We start from the raw sequence: 18,470 nt of genomic DNA on the forward strand, positions 1-18,470 counted from the left end.
AACCCGCCCCCCGCCACAGTCTGCGTCCCCGGTTTAAAATATTCCCGCGAAAACAGCAATACAGACAACGGTGTTCATTAAAAAATCGAAATGATTTTATTTTTTGGGAAGGGGAAGGGGGTGAAGGTTGTATGTAACTGGAGAGGATAGTCAAAATGGACTGGGTAAAGAAACGGGGGCAGGTTCAGCTTTTCTGTCCACAAACTGAAAAGTCACTGGTTGCCCTGCTCACTCAGGAACCTAGCTTTCAAAGCCTCCCGGATGCACAGGGCGTCCCGCTGGGATCTTCTAATGGCCCGGCTGTCTGGCTGGACGTAATCAGCAGCCAGGCTATTTGCCTCTAGCTCCCACCCCGCCATAAAGGTCTCCCCCTTGCTCTCACACAGATTGTGGAGCACACAGCAAGCTGCAATAACGATGGGGATATTGGTTTCACTGAGATCACAGCGAGTGAGTAAGCTTCTCCATCTCCCTTTGAGACGGCCAAAAGCACACTCCACCACCATTCTGCACTTGCTCAGCCGGTAGTTGAACAGTTCTTTTTCTGTGTCCAGGGCGCCAGTATAGGGCTTCATGAGCCAGGGCATTAGCGGGTAGGCTGGGTCCCCGAGGATGACTGTAGGCATCTCCACATCCCCAAGAGTTATTTTGTGGTCTGGGAAGTAAATACCTTCCTGCAGCCGTCTAAACAGACCAGAGTTCCTGAACACGCGAGCGTCATGAACCTTGCCCGGCCATCCGACGTAGATGTTTGTAAACCGTCCCCGATGGTCCACCAGTGCTTGCAGCACCATTGAAAAGTAGCCCTTTCTATTGATGTACTGGCTGGCCTGGTGGTCCGGTCCCAGGATAGGGATGTGAGTCCCATCTATAGCCCCACCGCAGTTTGGGAATCCCATCGCGGCAAAGCCATCTATGATGACCTGCGCGTTTCCCAGGGTCACTACCTTTGGGAGCAGTACCTTGACGATTGCCTTGGCTACTTGCATGACAACAACCCCCACGGTAGATTTGCCCACACCAAAGTGGTTCGCGACTGACCGGTAGCTGTCCGGCGTTGCAAGCTTCCAGAGGGCTATGGCCACTCGCTTCTGGACAGTGAGGGCTGCTCGCATGCGGGTGTCCTTGCGCTTCAGGGCAGGGGACAGCAACTCACAAAGTTCGAGGAAAGTCCCCTTCCGCATGCGAAAGTTTCGCAGCCACTGGGATTCATCCCAGACCTGAAGCACTATACGGTCCCACCAGTCCGTGCTTGTTTCCCGGGCCCAGAATCGCCGTTCAACAAAATCCACATGCCCCATTGCCACCGTGATGTCCTGGGCGCTGGGGCTCGTGGTTTCTGACAGCTCTGTGCCACTCTCCGACTTCAGGCTCTCACGGCGGTGCCGTAGCCTCCTCGCCCGATTTCTCTGCATCTGCCTCAGGGAAAGGTGTATGATAAGCTGCGAGGTGTTGAGAACGGCCACAAGTGCAGCGATGGTCGCAGCGTGATCCATGATCGCAGTGCTGTGGCGTCCGCGCTGTCACTGACCAGAAAAGTGCGCGAACTGATTTCCCGCCGGCGCTTTCATGGAGGGAGGGAGGGCGTTAGTGACGGACGGATGACGACAAATTTTTTTTACCCAGAAGGCATTGGCGGCTCGACCCAGAATTCCGATGGGCAGCGGGGACTGCGGGAACTGTGGGATAGCTGCCCACAGTGCACCGCTTCCAATATCGACGCTCGCCCCGTTAGTGTGGACTCACAAAGTCGAATTACTGTCCTTAGTGTGTCCTTAGTGTGGACACACACGTTCGACTTTGCAATATCGATTCCACATATTCGATTTAAGTAAAATCGAATTACCCTCGTAGTGTAGACATACCCTGAGTGATGTGCTGTCCTGGCTCTTTCTTTGCTGATGTCTGTCATAGGCTGTTTGCTGTCTTGAGACTTTATTTGGCTTGGTGTTTTGTTTTTTTTATTTGCTTGTTTTATTTTAGCTTAGCTATTGTAGTGGCATGGAGATGTCCATATGCCTCTCCCCTCTGTTTTAACATAGTGGAGTTGGTCTTGTGGTTGCTGTGGTGAGGGAACCCACTGCACAGGATAGTGTCTGCATGAACAAGGAATTCAGCAGTGGTGTCAGTGGGTAGTTGACATGAGAAGATTTTGTTCATGCTCTGTGTTGTCTTAACTCAGTAGAGGAACAACCAATAGATTCTGGGTTATCTAACAATACCTGCCTGGTCTATAGGAAAATTGGCTTGGTGGAAAAAATAAAAGATTAGCTAGCTTTAGTTATTGTGACAGTTGCCTCTCCTCAAAGCCGCTTGCTGGATTTTCTGCTGCTCTGTCACAAACTCCATCAATCTCTTCGATTTCTTCAGAAGGAACAGAGGACTTGCAAAGTAACCAGCTGGAAACGCAAATTTCGATAAAGCCAGACGTCCAGAGGACAGATGTGGACTTTTCAGAAATTCTTAATGCAATACAAGAAAGTAAGTTACTACTTGGATCTAAAATCGATTATATTGTACAAGAGCTGACTGAGATGAATCAAAATAATGTAATACTTGAAGGAATGGTTAAACTGGAGAATTGCATGATAATGTGAATAAATTGGAAACTTATGAGAGAGTTGAGTGGATAATTGAATTTCAACAGTAGTGAAAACTATTGTGGCCAAGAATCAAGATTCGTGGCCCAGTGTCCCTGCTGCTTTATTACCTCCCTTATCGCCCTTATTCAAGGTTTTTATTTTAAACTAGTTGTCTTGAGAAAAACAGCTCCTCAAATCTTCAAATGCTACAAGATATACAAGTATGTATTAAAAAATCTGTGTTCCTCTTTAGTTTGGTCAGAAATGCTAGGTATCATGCATCTGATCTTCCATTCGAGTGACTGCATCATTAATTCTTGGGGAGACCTGAGCGCAGCATAATTGCAGCAAGAGGGTTAGTTGTTTGATTAAAATCGATATCTTCTTGCTTACCCTTTCTATGCTATAGATTTGTACTGAACTCTGTGTGATTTCTAAACTGAGGGAGCATTTTCCATGAGGATCCTTGACTATAGAACTTGCTTCCTATCCTCTTTGTCCATCGCAGCTCCAATATGTTGATTATCAAGACACACTGTAAACACAATTTCTTTTTGTATGTGTTTGGGGAGGAGAGGGTAGAAGAATGCAGTGACTCGATGAAGGCAGTGGTTAATTTGCAGGCTGACTTCTTTGGGAAGGGTTAGAATGTGGAGGCATGTCTGTCTTTTGATTGATTGTATGTACAGTATCTTAATTTTTTGTACAAGTGCCTGGATTGAAGGCTCTCTTCAGTTATGAATATGAATAACTAAATTACACAAAGCTGTAGTGTTTGTGTTGCAAACATTTCTGGGAAATGCTTAACCACTTTCCTCCACGACTCCTATTTTGTCAAATAAGTATGTTAAAAGTCACAAAAGCTTTCTACTAATATTAGATGTAGCAAAACTTTTTTTTCTTAAAACAAATTAAATTTTGGGACTAGACATATTGACAGAGCATCATTTATTTTGAGGCTGCCTTTCCCCATGTTCCCTAGGTAATGTGTCACACTGTAAGACTCTTTTATTAGGTTATGTGCTTATGCTGGGCAATCCAAAGTGTCATTGAATAGTGTGTGCAGGTTATCCAGAAAACTTATTGAAACATATTTAAAACTGCTGTAGAAGATCCCCACTTCCTATGGAAAAGAGATGCTGGTTTGGTAGGGGGCATTAGTAACAAAATATTTGTAAATAATGAATGCATCTAACCTGCATTTCAGTAGTTAGTCGTCACTAGCTTATGCCTAGTTCATCAGTTCCAATGGTTTAAAGAAGAATGAACATGAGCATAAGATCTAAGTGTTAACTTTGTTATAAATAGGAATTTAAGTGCTCATGCAGAAAGGGACCAGATTGACAGCCCTGGAGATTGTGGTCCTTTATTTATCCATAGAGCAGATGCAGCCACCATTGGCAATGCATGTTCCATGCACCTGACCACTGTGTCTTAATTCTCCTTTGGAGAGACCACATTTCATTTCAGAGTGAGGGTATGTCTACACTACCTGCCGGATTGGCGGGTAGTAATTGATCTATCGGGGATCAATTTATCATGTCTAGTGTAGACAAGATAAATAGATCCCCGATCGCTCTGCCGTCGACTCCGGAACTCCACCACGGCGAGGGGCGGAAGCGGAGTTGATGGGGGACCGGCGGCTGTCAATCCCCGCGCCGCAAGGACGGAAAGTAAGTGATTCTAAGTTGATCTAAGATACGTCGACTTCAGCTACGCTATTCTCGTAGCTGAAGTTGTGTATCTTAGATCGATCCCCCCCCGCAGTGTAGACCAGGCCTGAGAGTAGTTCATTCTCCAGGCCTACAATTCCTGGTGTGGCCACCTACTTGCAGTGCAGTCCAATTCGCAAGGTGGGCTACACATCTGAGGATTTTCTTGCTACCTGCAGTCAGGTGTGGATAGCAAATAATTAGGATATAGTCAGGGCCGGATTTACACCTTATGCGCCCCTAGGCACAGCATCTTCCGCGTTCCCCCCAGCCCGCTCCTGCCTACAGCTGACCTATGTGTTTTCTGTAAAAATGAAATGAAAAGAAATATTTAGAAAAATTAAATATTTATTCAATGCAATAACAAAAAAAAACATGTAATTAAAACAATCACATAGGTAGCAGGTAGGTGCTACTTTACTTCACATAAAATCATAGAATCATAGGACTGGAAGGGACCTCGAGAGGTCATCTAGTCCAGGCCCCTGCACTCATGGCAGGACTAAGTATTATCATGTTTCTTCCTTGACTTCTGCTCCGCGAACACACTAATGATCTCCTCACAATCCATACCTTTTAAAAGTTCTCTTACAATAGTTAGAAGAATCCAGACTTCTGACCCTCAGGAGCACCAGCTTCAGCCCTATGGGGGGCGCTGGGGCTCAGGGCTTTAGCTATGAGGGGAGCGCTGGTTTCAGCCCCAGCACTCCCACTGTAGCTAAAGCCCAGAGCCCCAGCGAGCCCCACCCCTGTTGAAACCTGGAGTGGAGCCGTGGGGAGCCCTGAGACCCGGAGCTCCCCACGCCCCGGGGAAAAAGCCAGGAACAGAGCCGTGGGGCTGAAGCCCTGAGCCCTGGTGCTCCCGAGGGTCAGAAGCCCTGACCCCACCCCCGCCTGGAGCCCTCCCCCAGTGGATGAAGTCCGTAAGGTCTTATTCGAAGTTACAGACATTTCAGAATTACAGACCACCTCCATTCCTGAGGTGTCCATAACTCTGAGGTTCTCCTGTATCATTAGATTGTTTATAATTTTTAAAATAAGCTTACACTAACCACTTCTAACTGCGTATGTATTAACTTTTTAACTTTTAACCCACTTTTAGGCACCCCTACAACGCCGGCGCCCCTAGGCCTGTGCCTAGTGTGCCTAATTGGAAATCCGGCCCTGGATATAGCACAGTGAAACATTCTTGCTAAGTTGGTTGGCCTGATTGGTCTTTGGTTGCTACTTTTATTTTAAGTAGGCTGTGCAACAGAAGTAGTATTAGAGTGGCTGTCACGGCTTTTAGCAACCACATTTTTGTTCGCTAACATAAGTTTCCTGGGCATTTTCTTTCATTCTGTCTAACTTTTGTTAGGCGGGACATCACTATTTGCTAGATTGCCAAGTTTGATTGTTGAACAGCATTTTTCAATTTTTATTTCTTTTGTTAGTACAAAGACTTTAGCGTAAAGCTGCTCTGTCTTTATTTTCCATCCTGCTGATCTTGTGCTGCTAGTCTCCTTTAGAGTGCAAAGTAAGACAAACAATTACTGTACAAAAGATATTAAAGACTTACAAGCCATTTCTAATGTTTCCGATCAGAATTCTGCACTTATGAACTCCAGCTCAAAATATAGTCTCAATATTTTTAATAGGAAAGATTTCAGCTTATTCTGTCTTAAGCCTAATTATTTCCAATATGCTCTTGTCCACAATATACTCAGAATCTCTCTGAAATTGCCCTTTGCCAGTCAGACACAATCCAGAGATAACTACCTATAATGAACCTGGAAATGCTAAAACCACACCTTGCAAAGTTGGTCAGTCATGCTGTCTGGAGTGGCTCACGACTCATAAGTGCCAACCTCAGGGCAGACTGTTAAGAAGAAGGGCACAAACCCCACATTGATTGTGTGTTCTATAGTTAGATTTCACCAACCAAGTATCAAGTGTGAAATCAAGCACTATAATAGCCTTAATATGGAGTCACAGACAGTCCCCTTGGGCACTCCAGTCTATTTTGCCACCCAGGCAAGCCTATCTTTGTGATAGATGGTCCCTTAAAACAAAAATGACAACAGTATTCAGGTTACTCCCAGTCCCAAGGGACCAGTCACTTACCCCAGGTCAATTGTACCTTAGATTTCTCACCAAAGACAATGCTTGTAGCCAATCTCTATAATAAATAATCTAAAGATTTAATAACTAGGAAAAAGAAGTGAGAGTTATTTACAAGGTTAAAGCAGGTAAACATACACACACACACAAATGAGTTAGTCTTTGGTTCCAAAAAATAATAGAAACTGCTGTAATGTACAAGCTCTATATGTCCTTTAGGGCTAACCCAAGCTAAACGGCTTGGGGAACCCTTGCTTATGCTTAGAAATATTGCCCTCTCCAAATTCCAAGCAGTACAGTGGTAAGAATTTCTTCCTGACAGGGATTTAGATTTCATTTCCCTAGAGTTCAAGCCATGATGGGATGAGAGTTTGTGCACATACCCTCTTCATGGGTGTGGATGAAGCAATCAACAAAATTTTTGTCCACTGATGTTCCATAATGGCTTGTCTAGTGTCTATAGGCCTTCTTTTTTTTGACAAGAGATGACACCTTTTGTGATAAACTGGTATTTCACACTTGGTAATACTTCTCTCCTGACAGTGGGGGTTTCTAAGTTTCATAATAAACATGTCTATAGTTACAGAGCAAAACACTTAAATATTACCTTATTACATGGTATACGGGTATTGTAAGTGAGATTAATGCATTCAGCAGCTCACAAGCATTTCATAAAGTCTAAACACTAAACAAATCTCTCTAAATCTAATAACTATTTTTAACAATACTAACATACAGGTGAACCAGTTGGTTTCCAGCCATGCATTTGTGGTGTAGGGTCCTTGTCATGAGCTGTCACCTGATCTGCCAGTGTCACAGGGGCCATACAGTATCCGAACTACACAAAACATTTAAACCAGCCAGAACCATCTGCAATTCACAAGAAGCATGCCAAATTACCCAGAACCATTATTCTCTCAAAATTAATCTGCCTAGAATCTCAAGCTCTTCTTAAAGCCGGAGTGCTAAATAGAGATGTACTATAGTATGTACTATAATACAGTATTCTTTTAATCTTCTTTCAAAAAAAATTCCCCATTCCCCATACTGTACTATTGAAGATGTGCAATGGGGAATGGAGAACTTTTAGAAAAAAGATTAAAAGTAGCAAAGGCTTCAACTGTAGTTTCCTAGTTATTAAATTGAAAGGGGGAACTTGCTGTCCACAGGAAAGCAATCAGTTTATAAAAACATCTTGAACAATTGTATACCTCTGATTTGAGACCTCTAAGCTATTGACCTTGATGATTTGCTTCAAAATATTTACCTTTCTTTTATCAGTGCTGCAAAGGGAAAAGTCTAGAAAAACCTGTTGCTGTTCAGAATATTTTGTATATGATGAAAGTATGGAGGTTGGGGAAGCACCTTGTGGTATGGATTCCCAAGGATTTTTAAAATCATTTTGATTTACTAATTTTTCCTCTCTATGTTGGAAGTATTTTCTAACATCCAGGTAGATTTCTAAGAGAGACTTATTTAATTTCTGATTATTTAATTGAAAATGAATCATGAAAAAACTGGTCCAGATTGTGGACATTGTAAACTGATCTCCTTAGAGAAAGCAGATTGTAAAACACACTTGCTCAGAGCTTGAATCTTTCCATTTCACAACAGGGTCCTTGGCCATGACTAGGGCTCCTAGGTGCTTTGGTAATTCAAATAAATAATAATTAATAATAATTGCCAATGATGAATAACACATGAAAATATGAGGAGTCAGCCAGAGTAAAACATCATCTGGTCACAATAACAAGCAATGGCTCCCATAAAGGAAAGGAGAAAGCAAACCACCAAAGAAAGATTTATGCAGAAATCAATGCACGGACATCGGACAGTGGTGTAAAGAGATGGAACGCATCAGTGATCGAAGATTTACTTATGGCTTTAGAAGGACGCTTCAAAAGAGACAGAGGGCTTCATTATGAGTGCACAAGAGCAGTCCTTAAGGCTTAATCACCTTTGAAACAGAATTGACCGACAAAATTGCTCCCCAAACTATAGACTGTGTTCCAAAAAGGAGGAGATGGTGGAGCATGTGTTGAGCACCGGCAGCAGTGTAGCTGGGAGAGAATTTATGAAGAGACACAATGAGGTTGCCAAGTGTCTGCTTTGAAGCCTCTGTGGCAAGTATGGATTTAACATCACAATCAATGAGCTCCAGAAGACAGCACTCTTCGGCACTGCAAGAATGTTAAGGAAAGTCAAAGGAGATAGAATGAATTTGAGCATCTAAAATGCAAGAATTCTGTGGAGGATTTAACAAAACTCCTGACTTCCCAGACCTGAAGAATTGGTGCGTGGTCAAGATTTATAGTAGCTTTCCCCTTTTTATGCTTAAAGATCCTGTATGTTGTGAAGGCTATTTTAAAAAATCCCCATGATGTAATATTGCAGTATAATAATAATAGATATTATTATTGTTCAAAAAGACCAAATAGGTGCTACAAAAAAGTTTTGCAATTGTGCAATGTCCTACTAGTATGGCAGGACCTAGAAAGAGATTTTGCTGCAAATATTTGAACACTTTTGATTGGCAGTGGGTTTTTAGGATAAATTGGCACAAATTAGACCTTTACATCCAGGAGCTTTCTATCAAGTGCTTTTTGGTATGTAGGATTTTTCCATACTGGCATAAGAGGAGAGAAACAACCATGTAGACTTAGAAACATGCGAGATTTTGTAAGCATCACCATGAAGAATTGTTAAAGGAATTAATATTTCAGAGGTGAAATCAATTTATTTAGGATGTCTAGTAGCTTCCAAAGAGCAGTCATTTGAATTTTGATATCTAGAATATCTCTATTATCCTAAGGTGGAAAGTACTCAACTTCATGCTGTGATAACTAATAATATAAGGGCTATTAATTAGAAGAAATAAAATCCAGTTATGGCAGGGCCATGCTCCCATCTTGCCAGTAGTAAAACATGTAGAGGGATACCCATTTTCAAAAGTAGCCTCTAATTTTAGGTGCCTCCGTTTTTGGGTGTCCAGCTTCATACACCTAGAAAGAAATCCTGGCTCTATTTAAGTCAGTGAGAGCTTTGCCATTGACTTCACTGGGGCCAGGATTTCACTCCTAAAGCCTAATTTTCAGTGGTGTTGAGCACCCACAACTCCTATCATAGCTGCATGAGTGCTTAGGACTTCTGTAAATTGGTCCCTTAGAGTCTAAAATTAGACATCTCAAACCTGAGGCACCCAAAATTAGACGCTACTTTTGAAAATTTGGATCATGCTATACAGGGTAATGTATTTGCTAGTTACACTCAGATAATCTGTTTAGAGATGTTGATAAATATTGGATCTTCATCCTCCATAGGAATCATGGGAACAGATCTATTTCTGGGAGCGTGATCCTGGGAGCCATTGCAATATTTTAGTAATCTCATTCCACTAAAAGAGTGGGTGGATCGGATTCCAATTAGTTACATCTTTTAATTTCACTCAGAAATCCTTAAGCTTCTCAGACTTTGGTTCCAGTAAATTTGGAATATTAGTATTTATGTCCTTGTTCTTTCGTGACTCTCATTATGATTAGATTAGTGATGATTGGGTACCTTAGTACATGAGGAGTGGGGAGACCCAAAATGGAATGTGGAGGCTGAGAAGAATTTGTACAATTAAGCTGATCTAAACCAATAAAGATTGGGCTCTTGATCTCTCCTCTACCCATATATGTTACTGTGTACAACTATAGTACTTCACTGCCTAAAAAAGCCATGTTTTATAAGATATCAGCACCAATCCATCTTGAAAAATGAAAACTCAACATCCTATGTCTGATACAACTTATTATGTATCATTCTGTTAGGATGATTTAGTGCTCTATTCTGAGAAGATTTATATGTGGCATAAGGCTGCATTATGTAAAACAGCGAAGTGCTGACGCCCACTTTTGTGTAGTTTAGAGTTGGTCAACATTTTTTAACCAAAAAAAATACGTTTGTCAAAAAAGATGTTCTGAGGAAAGTGAAATGGTTCACAAAAACTTATGGATTTATTTGAAATTTCCTAGGGTTTTTTGACAGTTTATTAGAAATATTTTTGTATACATTTAAAAAAATTTCCTGAAATTTCACAAACAAAAAAATCATATTTCCACTCTAACTTGTGATTGGTGCACTCCACTAATTACTTACTGGCTGACTGAGCTTTCTCACATGTTGCTATGTGGTGGTCTGGGATTGGATGGATGTGACACAGAGGCCCATTGGTGGTTCACTACGGTAATCAATTCTTATCAGGCCTGACATACTCACTACACCTAACACACTACCATAATCTGTATCTAAAAGGTGTCATGTAAGGTATCATATACAAACTGGTAACATGCTGGTCCCCAAAATAATTGTGTACTGTGTGTGCAAATAGTTAAAGATGTGCTAGAATTATGTTCTTAAAATATGTTTGGCAAGCAATGCATAATAAGCCCAGTCTGCCCTAGACAAAGGAATGTGTATTTGGTTGTCTGACCTGATTGGTCATCAGGCAGAGAAAATGAAGGTACATTTACATGCAAGATGAACAAAGCTGTCAGGAGAGTAAGAGGGGAAAGATGACCACTTAATCTCCATGGGGGGTGGAAACTGCACCCCCGGGAAGCCTTCCTGTCTCTTGAAGCAGGGCCAATGAACTTTGAGAAGATATGAGGAAAAAAGACATTTTGGCATCCTTCAACTGAAAAGACAAAGGAACAGAGCACTTAGAACTGTGAAAGGGTCAGAGAGTCTGATCAACCATGCTGGAAACAGACTTGGTGAGAAACACATCTTTGAACAAGAGAGTCTAGTTTGTTAAATCAGGTTTTAGTCTTAGACATGTATTTTCACTTGTTTGCTTGTAACCCTTTCTACCTTAATTCCTTTTACTCGATATCACTTAAACCTATGACTTTTCATTTAATAAACTAGTTTTACTTTTACTATAAACCAATTCAGTGCTTTGATTAATATGCAATGTTTGTCAACCCCAGTTAAATTAAGGAGCTTCTGTTTACCGTTTCTTTAAAGGAACAGCAAACTTAACCTCTGTGAGTGTTCCAGGAGAGGGCTGGACACTGCAGGGCAGACAGTTTGGGGGAAATTTGGAACTGGAGAGGGGGATCTGAGGTTAAGCTCCTAAAACTAATTGGGTAGTGTAAGCCATGGTGTGACCTGAATGCTTGTAGGCTGGCTGTTGGTGTCAGGGCTGTGAGCCACAGCAGTATAGCATTTAAAGCATTCAGAGTTGCAGGGCAGGCAGTAACACAACCCCTTAGTGGTCTGGGTTGAACCCCAAAGCATCACATTGTGTACCCAGGATTGGCTCAGTTGATTTGCATGTCACAGAAGGTTTACTGTTTCTCTGTGTGGGATGGGGTTTGGCACTTAAGGCTAGGATGGAATACATTGTATGACCAACTATGTGCTTAGTCTGTCAACAAGCAGTTATTTCAGGTACTGGTCCAGAAAAGAAAATGGAAACGTGTTAAGAATGAAACTAGGGTGTCTGCCATGCCAGATATGCCATGGGGCAACTGGAGGAACACGTGAAAAAGGCTGGCTGAAAGAATTCCTTGGTACTTAGAGATGAAAAACTTGTGCCTTCACAATACAGAGAACATGCAGAGAGAGGCCCAGGAAAAATAGGAATGGTGGGACCTTGTTTGTGCCCTAAGGAATGTTTGATGGTGCAGGAAGGATGCAGATTCGGTTCAGTGGAATGGATGAACTAGTTACTACTAGCAGCAGAGTGATGTGTACAAGAGAAGGCTTTAAAGTACCACAAACATCATTAAAATTGAGGAGCAGGGAGAGGAAACAACCAACTTTTTGATTAAACATTCTTTTGAGAAATTCCATTTTTGATATTCAACAAGCCTTATGAAAAAATTCTAAGAAAGGTGAGAGCCACATATTCAGCATTGGAGACTGAAACTCAGTTTATCCATAGAATAGAAACACCACGGCAATAGCAATGTAAGGATCTCTACGTTCTTTCAATCAGCATGTTTATACCCTAACCTGAAGAGGGACATGGACACCTCTAGAGATGACAAGGTACTCCAGTGTCTGTAATTATTCTGTCTTTAGCTCTTTTGCTTAGGTTGCCAACCAGAATACCAATTATTATGGCTTTTTGTGACAGAGAAGACTGTTTTGAAAGACCTTTCAAACTAATATCACATAGGCCACTGAGCTACTGCCCACTGATTATGACTTTTAGTCACTCCTGAGATGGGCTGGATTTCAAAGTGACCCCAAAATAAGATTGTGTTTCATTACAAGTCCTCTGAGTCATCCAGTCTGTTTTAAACCAGTCTTTAAAAAAGCAGCTATCTAAACCACCCAACTGTGTACCAGTTTGGAAACCATCCAAGTTGCAACTCTGTACATTACTGGCACTTAAGAAGCAGATTATTCAATGTCCCAATGACCTCATCAGTGTTACAGGGGCAATTTTCATGGAAGGATGAACAGTTAGCTCATGAGTAAATTCTCTAGTGTGCTACGCTCCAACAATCTCTCCTTCAAAATCAGTCATGCATGTCTTCTTTCATCTCTCCTTGCTGAAAGATAGACTTATTTTGGATAACACATAGAAAGTCTCACTATCTCAGTCTCATATTGCTTTGAGATAGTATACCGAGGCATTGATAAAGTACAAGCTAGCATGGTCTGTCTTTAAGGGCTCTCCTTCAAGATTCCAGTACAGTGGAGCTACTGGTAATTCAAAATGATCGTCTGCCCCAAAAGTTCTTATTTTTAAGTACTGTGATAGATCCTTCTCATGTTAACATGTGCAAAGACAGATTGTGATCAACATCCAAATTATTACTGAATGAGGAAGAATTTTTTCAGGCAGCCTGCTTGAAATGGAAGAAATAGTGATCATGAATATGAATAGCATGTATTAACTTGCCACAGTACTCTTACCCTGCTTCAAAAACTCCACCACTATGATTATTACAGACAGGAGAAAAAAAAGTCCTTTATGTTGCTGAATATATAGACTGATGGTGAGGCAGTGAGCAACTTTTTCTGCTGAGTCAGCATTGAACTAGTGCCTCAGTAGGTTGCTTTGGAGCACTATGTTGGTGGAAGACTCCCCTCTTCTGGATGAAATGGAAAGGGACCCCATTGACCACTTGTCACTAAAGATGCCCCGGCACTTTTCACAAAAGTAGGATAAATACGCGCAAATCTATGTCTAATCAAACTGAATACAGATAATCTCGCCCTCAGAAATGCTTCAGTAAGTTTTTTCCTCAGACTGGACACCTTCCAGGCCTGGGCATAATTCTTTCTCCTGGTACAGCTCTTGTTCCAGCTCAGGTGGTAGCTAGGGGATTCTTCATGATGGCTCCGCTCCCTTTGTTCTGTTCCACCCCTTCATATATCTTTTGCATAAGGCGGGAATCCTTTGTCCCTCTCTGGGTTCCCACCCCCTCCTTCTCAATGGAAAGACACCAGGTTAAAGATGGATTCCAGTTCAAGTGATATGATCACATGTCACTGCAAGACTTCATTGCCCACTTGCCAGCACACACGTATACAGGAAGACTTACAGGTAAAACGCAGCCATCTGCAGTCAATTGTCCTGGTTAATGGGAGTCATCAAGATTCCAAACAACCATTAATGGCCCACACTTTGCATAATTACAAGAGGCCCTCAGAGTTATATTTCATATTTCTAGTTTTAGATACAAGAGTGGTACATTTATACTCAGTAGATTATGAGCTTTGTAATGATATCTTTTGTATCAAGAGACAAGAGACCTTTTGCATGAAGCATATTCCAGTTACATTATATTCACTCATTAGCATATTTTTATAAAATCATATAGACTGCAACGTCACACCCTTCTCCTCCCCAGCTGTGCCCACCACACCAGTCCATCTGGCTTTCCCCTTTCATGACACACTGGTGTGCAGTAGTCTTGAACAGCCACTCAGCCAATGAGCACCCAGCACAACCTCAGAGTTTAAGTAGTATAGAACATTTCATTATTAGTACATCTATAAATAGTCCTCTGTGACCTTGTTTTACTGTAAACAATTATGAGAAGTGTGTGTAGGTGATATATCATTTACTGTGGGGTACCTGGTGGGAGATTGGCTGGCTATCCCGGAAGAAGGACAGGAGACACTTGATATGAATTTTAATCAGGCCGCAGCTTTATTATTAGATGTCTGAGACTACCCGGCAGATAAAAGTATACAGTGCAGGCAAATCCATGTTCATTCAAATAATGACACGAGGTTTCCAACAGCCCCTTTCATTTTCCATCCAGGTCCCCCAACCAACCCATGGCTTGGACCTTACCATCCATCCACCCCTCAGAGGAGGGTTAAGGTGGGCTATAAGAAAGGGAGGGTTGGCTCCTTGCCATACCAATCATAGGTGCCCCACCCCCCCCACCCCGTTCCATTAATCAGCACCTCCTTTTCAAGTCCATTACTAGGCCATTTATCTGGTCACTGGATGCCTTCCCTATGGGGTACCTGCACTGGACATCCGCCCCACACTTACAAAACAAGTTGCGACATAGCCTAACCACTTTTCTCCTCACCATAATAGGTCCTCCCTGACATCCGCTGTGGAGAAGGCAAAAAACCCCCACTCCACTGAAGTCCATATGGTGATGAGGGAAAAATTCCTTCCCAGCCACCCTACGAAGGAGCGAGTAGCGCAATGCCCACAGCAGGTCCTAACCCAACCAGACATTAGCACCTTGAGGGGAGGGAGAGTGGGTGCTGCCTTTCCTGCTGCATGGAGAAAGGGCTTCCAATGCCCGGGGTTACACCTTTTAAAGACTTCTGCCCTCCCATTCCCAGGGGGTGAGTCAGTGCTTCAAAGCTGACCACCACCCACCTTTTTGCAGCAGTTTCTGACCTCCTTCCCCTTCCCTCCCATAAAGCACTACTGCCTTCCTCTGGCAAGCCTGGACAACGTCCCCTCCACTTCAGGTGTGGTGCAGTCATTTTCAGTCCTGATGAAACAATACAGTAATGCAAATAGAATGGTTTCCTGACCTCTCTTCAGACTGGATATAATATGTGGGTTTAAACCATTGCTTCTCTCACAACCCTCTCAGTGGCATCAGACAGACCAATATACCGTGAGACAAGGTGGGTGAGGTAATATCTTTTATTAGACCAACTTCTGTTGGTGACCGAAACAAGCTTTTGAGCTTACACAGAGCTCTTCTTCAGGTCTGGGAAATGTACTCAGTGTCACAGCTAAATACAAGGTGGAACAGACTGCACTGTGGTCATTCTGAACCCTCTGGCTGTGATACCTATGAGAATCTCTGCAAGATGTAACAGGACACTTCAGAGAATATTAAAAAATGTTGCCTTTTTATTATAATACATTTTCAGAGGTCACTGTAATCCCAAAGGCAAGCCTTTAAACCAATTATCTGAAGAGAAACCAGGAAATTAGCTAGCATATCTTTTATTGTGCTAGATATTCTTTTATTTGCATCATAAAAGTATTAGTTTTCCTAAAGCTTTGTTGCCTGCTAATGAAGATATCATTGTGCTATCATACAACTGTTGACAACCACAAGCCCTTAAAAGTTTAAACCAAAAGGTGCTTATCTCATAACAAGCAAAAGTACAATATTTGGTTATTATAATGTATTATTTTCAGTGTCTGTTTTCAGCTTTAGTTTGAAACTCTATTTTTGTTTTTGTTTTTGCTTGTAGTAGCTAAGGACGTGAACATTTTTTTTGATGAGTTAGAAGGAGTAAACAGCCCTTCCAAAGATGATGACTCTCTTCTTCACCATGGTAATTTGACCAGTACTTCAGATGATGCCAGCAGATTGGAAACAGTTGGAGAGGTAAGAGCCCATAGACTAAGCCATACAGGGAATAAATGTAATTAATTTGAAAGTCTTATTCACTGCAGGCCCACTCTTATCCAATCCTGTGATCGTGTGTGTGGGCTCTTAAAGATGACCTCTGCTCTAAAATTATAACATGGAAATATAAAATCTTTTGGGTTCAGAATCCCTTAATCATTCTTGGGGCCCTTCTGTGAACCCTCTCCGATTAATCAACATCCTTCTCGAATGGTTGACACTAGAACTGGACACAGTATTCCAGTAGTGATTGCACCAGTGTGTTATTGGTTCATCTGGCCTATCAATGTGTCCCTGCATTAATCCTCAGGGCCTGGAATGATCTCATGCATTTGTGATAGACAGCACTGGCTACCAGACATGGGACATATGTCACCATCCACTGGGTAGTACATAGAAGAGCAAATCTGATCATGCAAAATGGTGGTAAGTAGTATGTACAGAGATGGGAGTTGCGGCTTTGCAGCATACAACTCCCTTCCTTCCCACACATGCCTCGCAGCATTAACTTCCTCTTAGTGACTTCTTGCTTCCTCAGGGCTGGGGTCCACTAGAAAGAGCACTGAGGATCAGGCAGTTTGTGCATTAGGCCACAATCCACTGGGCTGAGCAATTCTGTTCCCAGGGATCTGTCTCAGGTGCAGTTTTTAGCTCATACCACCAATGGTGTGTCCAGTAGGGGAGGATTAGTCGGATCTTCAGTGGATCCGGAGTAAGTAAGGCCAAAATTTTTCAAAGTGGGAGCACAAAGTTTAGGCCCCTAAATTCATATTTAGGCATCAAAAAAAAAAAAAAAAAAAAAGCCGGCCTGACTTTGAAATGATCTGAGCACCTACAACTCCCAGTGGTTGCCCATTCAACCTTAATTCACCCCTTGACCCTCCCCCCCCACGTTGGGCATATGCATTATATTTTTAATTACATGATCACATACTATTTTTTCCACAGTATCCCGGCCTCATTCAATGTACAAAATGGGCATGCAAATGGTTTCACTACAGTTAAACGGACAACTATAGATCTGGCACTTCCTAATCTTTGAGTGCTTGATTTTGCAGCCTACATAACATTCTTTTAACATAGATTTTTTCCTATGTCATTATTATTTATACTATACTACCACCAAAAATGTGGTAGGCTCTGTACAGACACGTAGGAAGATGCAGCTCCTGCTCCGAAGAATTTACAACCTAAAAAGAAGTGACGGAAAACCATATACATGCAAAACACAGTCCCTCTTCAGACCATAACTGTACTTGAGTTCACATATTCCTGCTTATTCTTCTTTCCTATAGTCATAATCCTTAGTGGCATTATAAGTATTTCTCCAGCTACTAAACATGAAGTCACATACAGAGGATTATGATTTCAGGTGGGAATAAGCAACAAGAGCAGATGAGCTCTTTTGACCCAAAGATCCTATTTTCATACAAATGTCCCTTGTAATAAAAACGAAGGACCAAAATATCTGGGAAATATGATAAAGCAAATCTGCTTCTAAGTAAAAGGTGCTTCAGCGTTTCTCATGGTGAATTGACGGCTCTTTAAAAGGAAATGCAGGTAAGCAGCTTTAAAATTCCCTTGTCTTCCTATTTATATTTCTATTAAAGTCCTATTCAGCTTTCTACTGTGATTACCACCATGAAGTCTATTCTGACACTAGAGGGCCATAGATTTTGAGCATATCTTTGATACACATAATTTATAGACTCTGTGTGTTTGTCTCTATATGTTTATGGAGCCCAACAGTGGATTCTGCGAACATGCAGTATTAATACATTCTCAGCAAAATGAGTTGTAGCTATATAAATGTGTAGGTTGTAAATGAAGCCAGGGTTGCCCAGAGGATTCAGGGGGCCTTCCCCCCGCCGCCGAATTGCCGCTGAAGACCTGGCACTTCGGCGGCGGGTCCCGGGGCGGAAGGACCCCCCGCCGCTGAATTGCCGCGGAAGACCCGGAGTGGAAGAAGCTCCGGGGGCCCAGGCCCCGCGAGAGTTTTCCGGGCGGCCCGGAGTGAGTGAAGGACCCCACTCCAGGGGCCCCGAAAAACTCTTGTGGGGGCCCCTGCGGGGCCTGGGGCAAATTGCCCCACTTGCCTCCCCCCGGGCAGCCCTGAATGAAGCTGACAAGACAGCAAGAAACACCAGTAAGAAGTATTAGTCTTTTTTTAAAGCAAAAATGGCCTGAATTGGATGGGACAGTTTCACACTTCCATGGGAATGCTG

General features: G+C 42.4%; 1 protein-coding gene across 1 annotated transcript in view; it reads left to right on the forward strand.

The window, feature by feature from the left end:
• The window catches only part of ANO4 (anoctamin 4), a 193,234-nt gene that overhangs the window by 27,300 nt on the left and 147,464 nt on the right, over window positions 1–18,470 (forward strand). Inside the window, exons 2-3 of the mRNA XM_026648992.1 lie at window positions 2,371–2,481; window positions 16,088–16,224. Of these exons, the coding sequence (XP_026504777.1) occupies window positions 2,371–2,481; window positions 16,088–16,224 (248 nt within the window). The remainder of the gene's footprint in view (window positions 1–2,370; window positions 2,482–16,087; window positions 16,225–18,470) is intronic.

The sequence above is a fragment of the Terrapene carolina genome, unplaced genomic scaffold, assembly GCF_002925995.2.
Source record: "Terrapene carolina triunguis isolate 2854851 unplaced genomic scaffold, T_m_triunguis-2.0 Scaffold68, whole genome shotgun sequence".
Taxonomy (NCBI): Eukaryota; Metazoa; Chordata; order Testudines; family Emydidae; genus Terrapene; species Terrapene triunguis.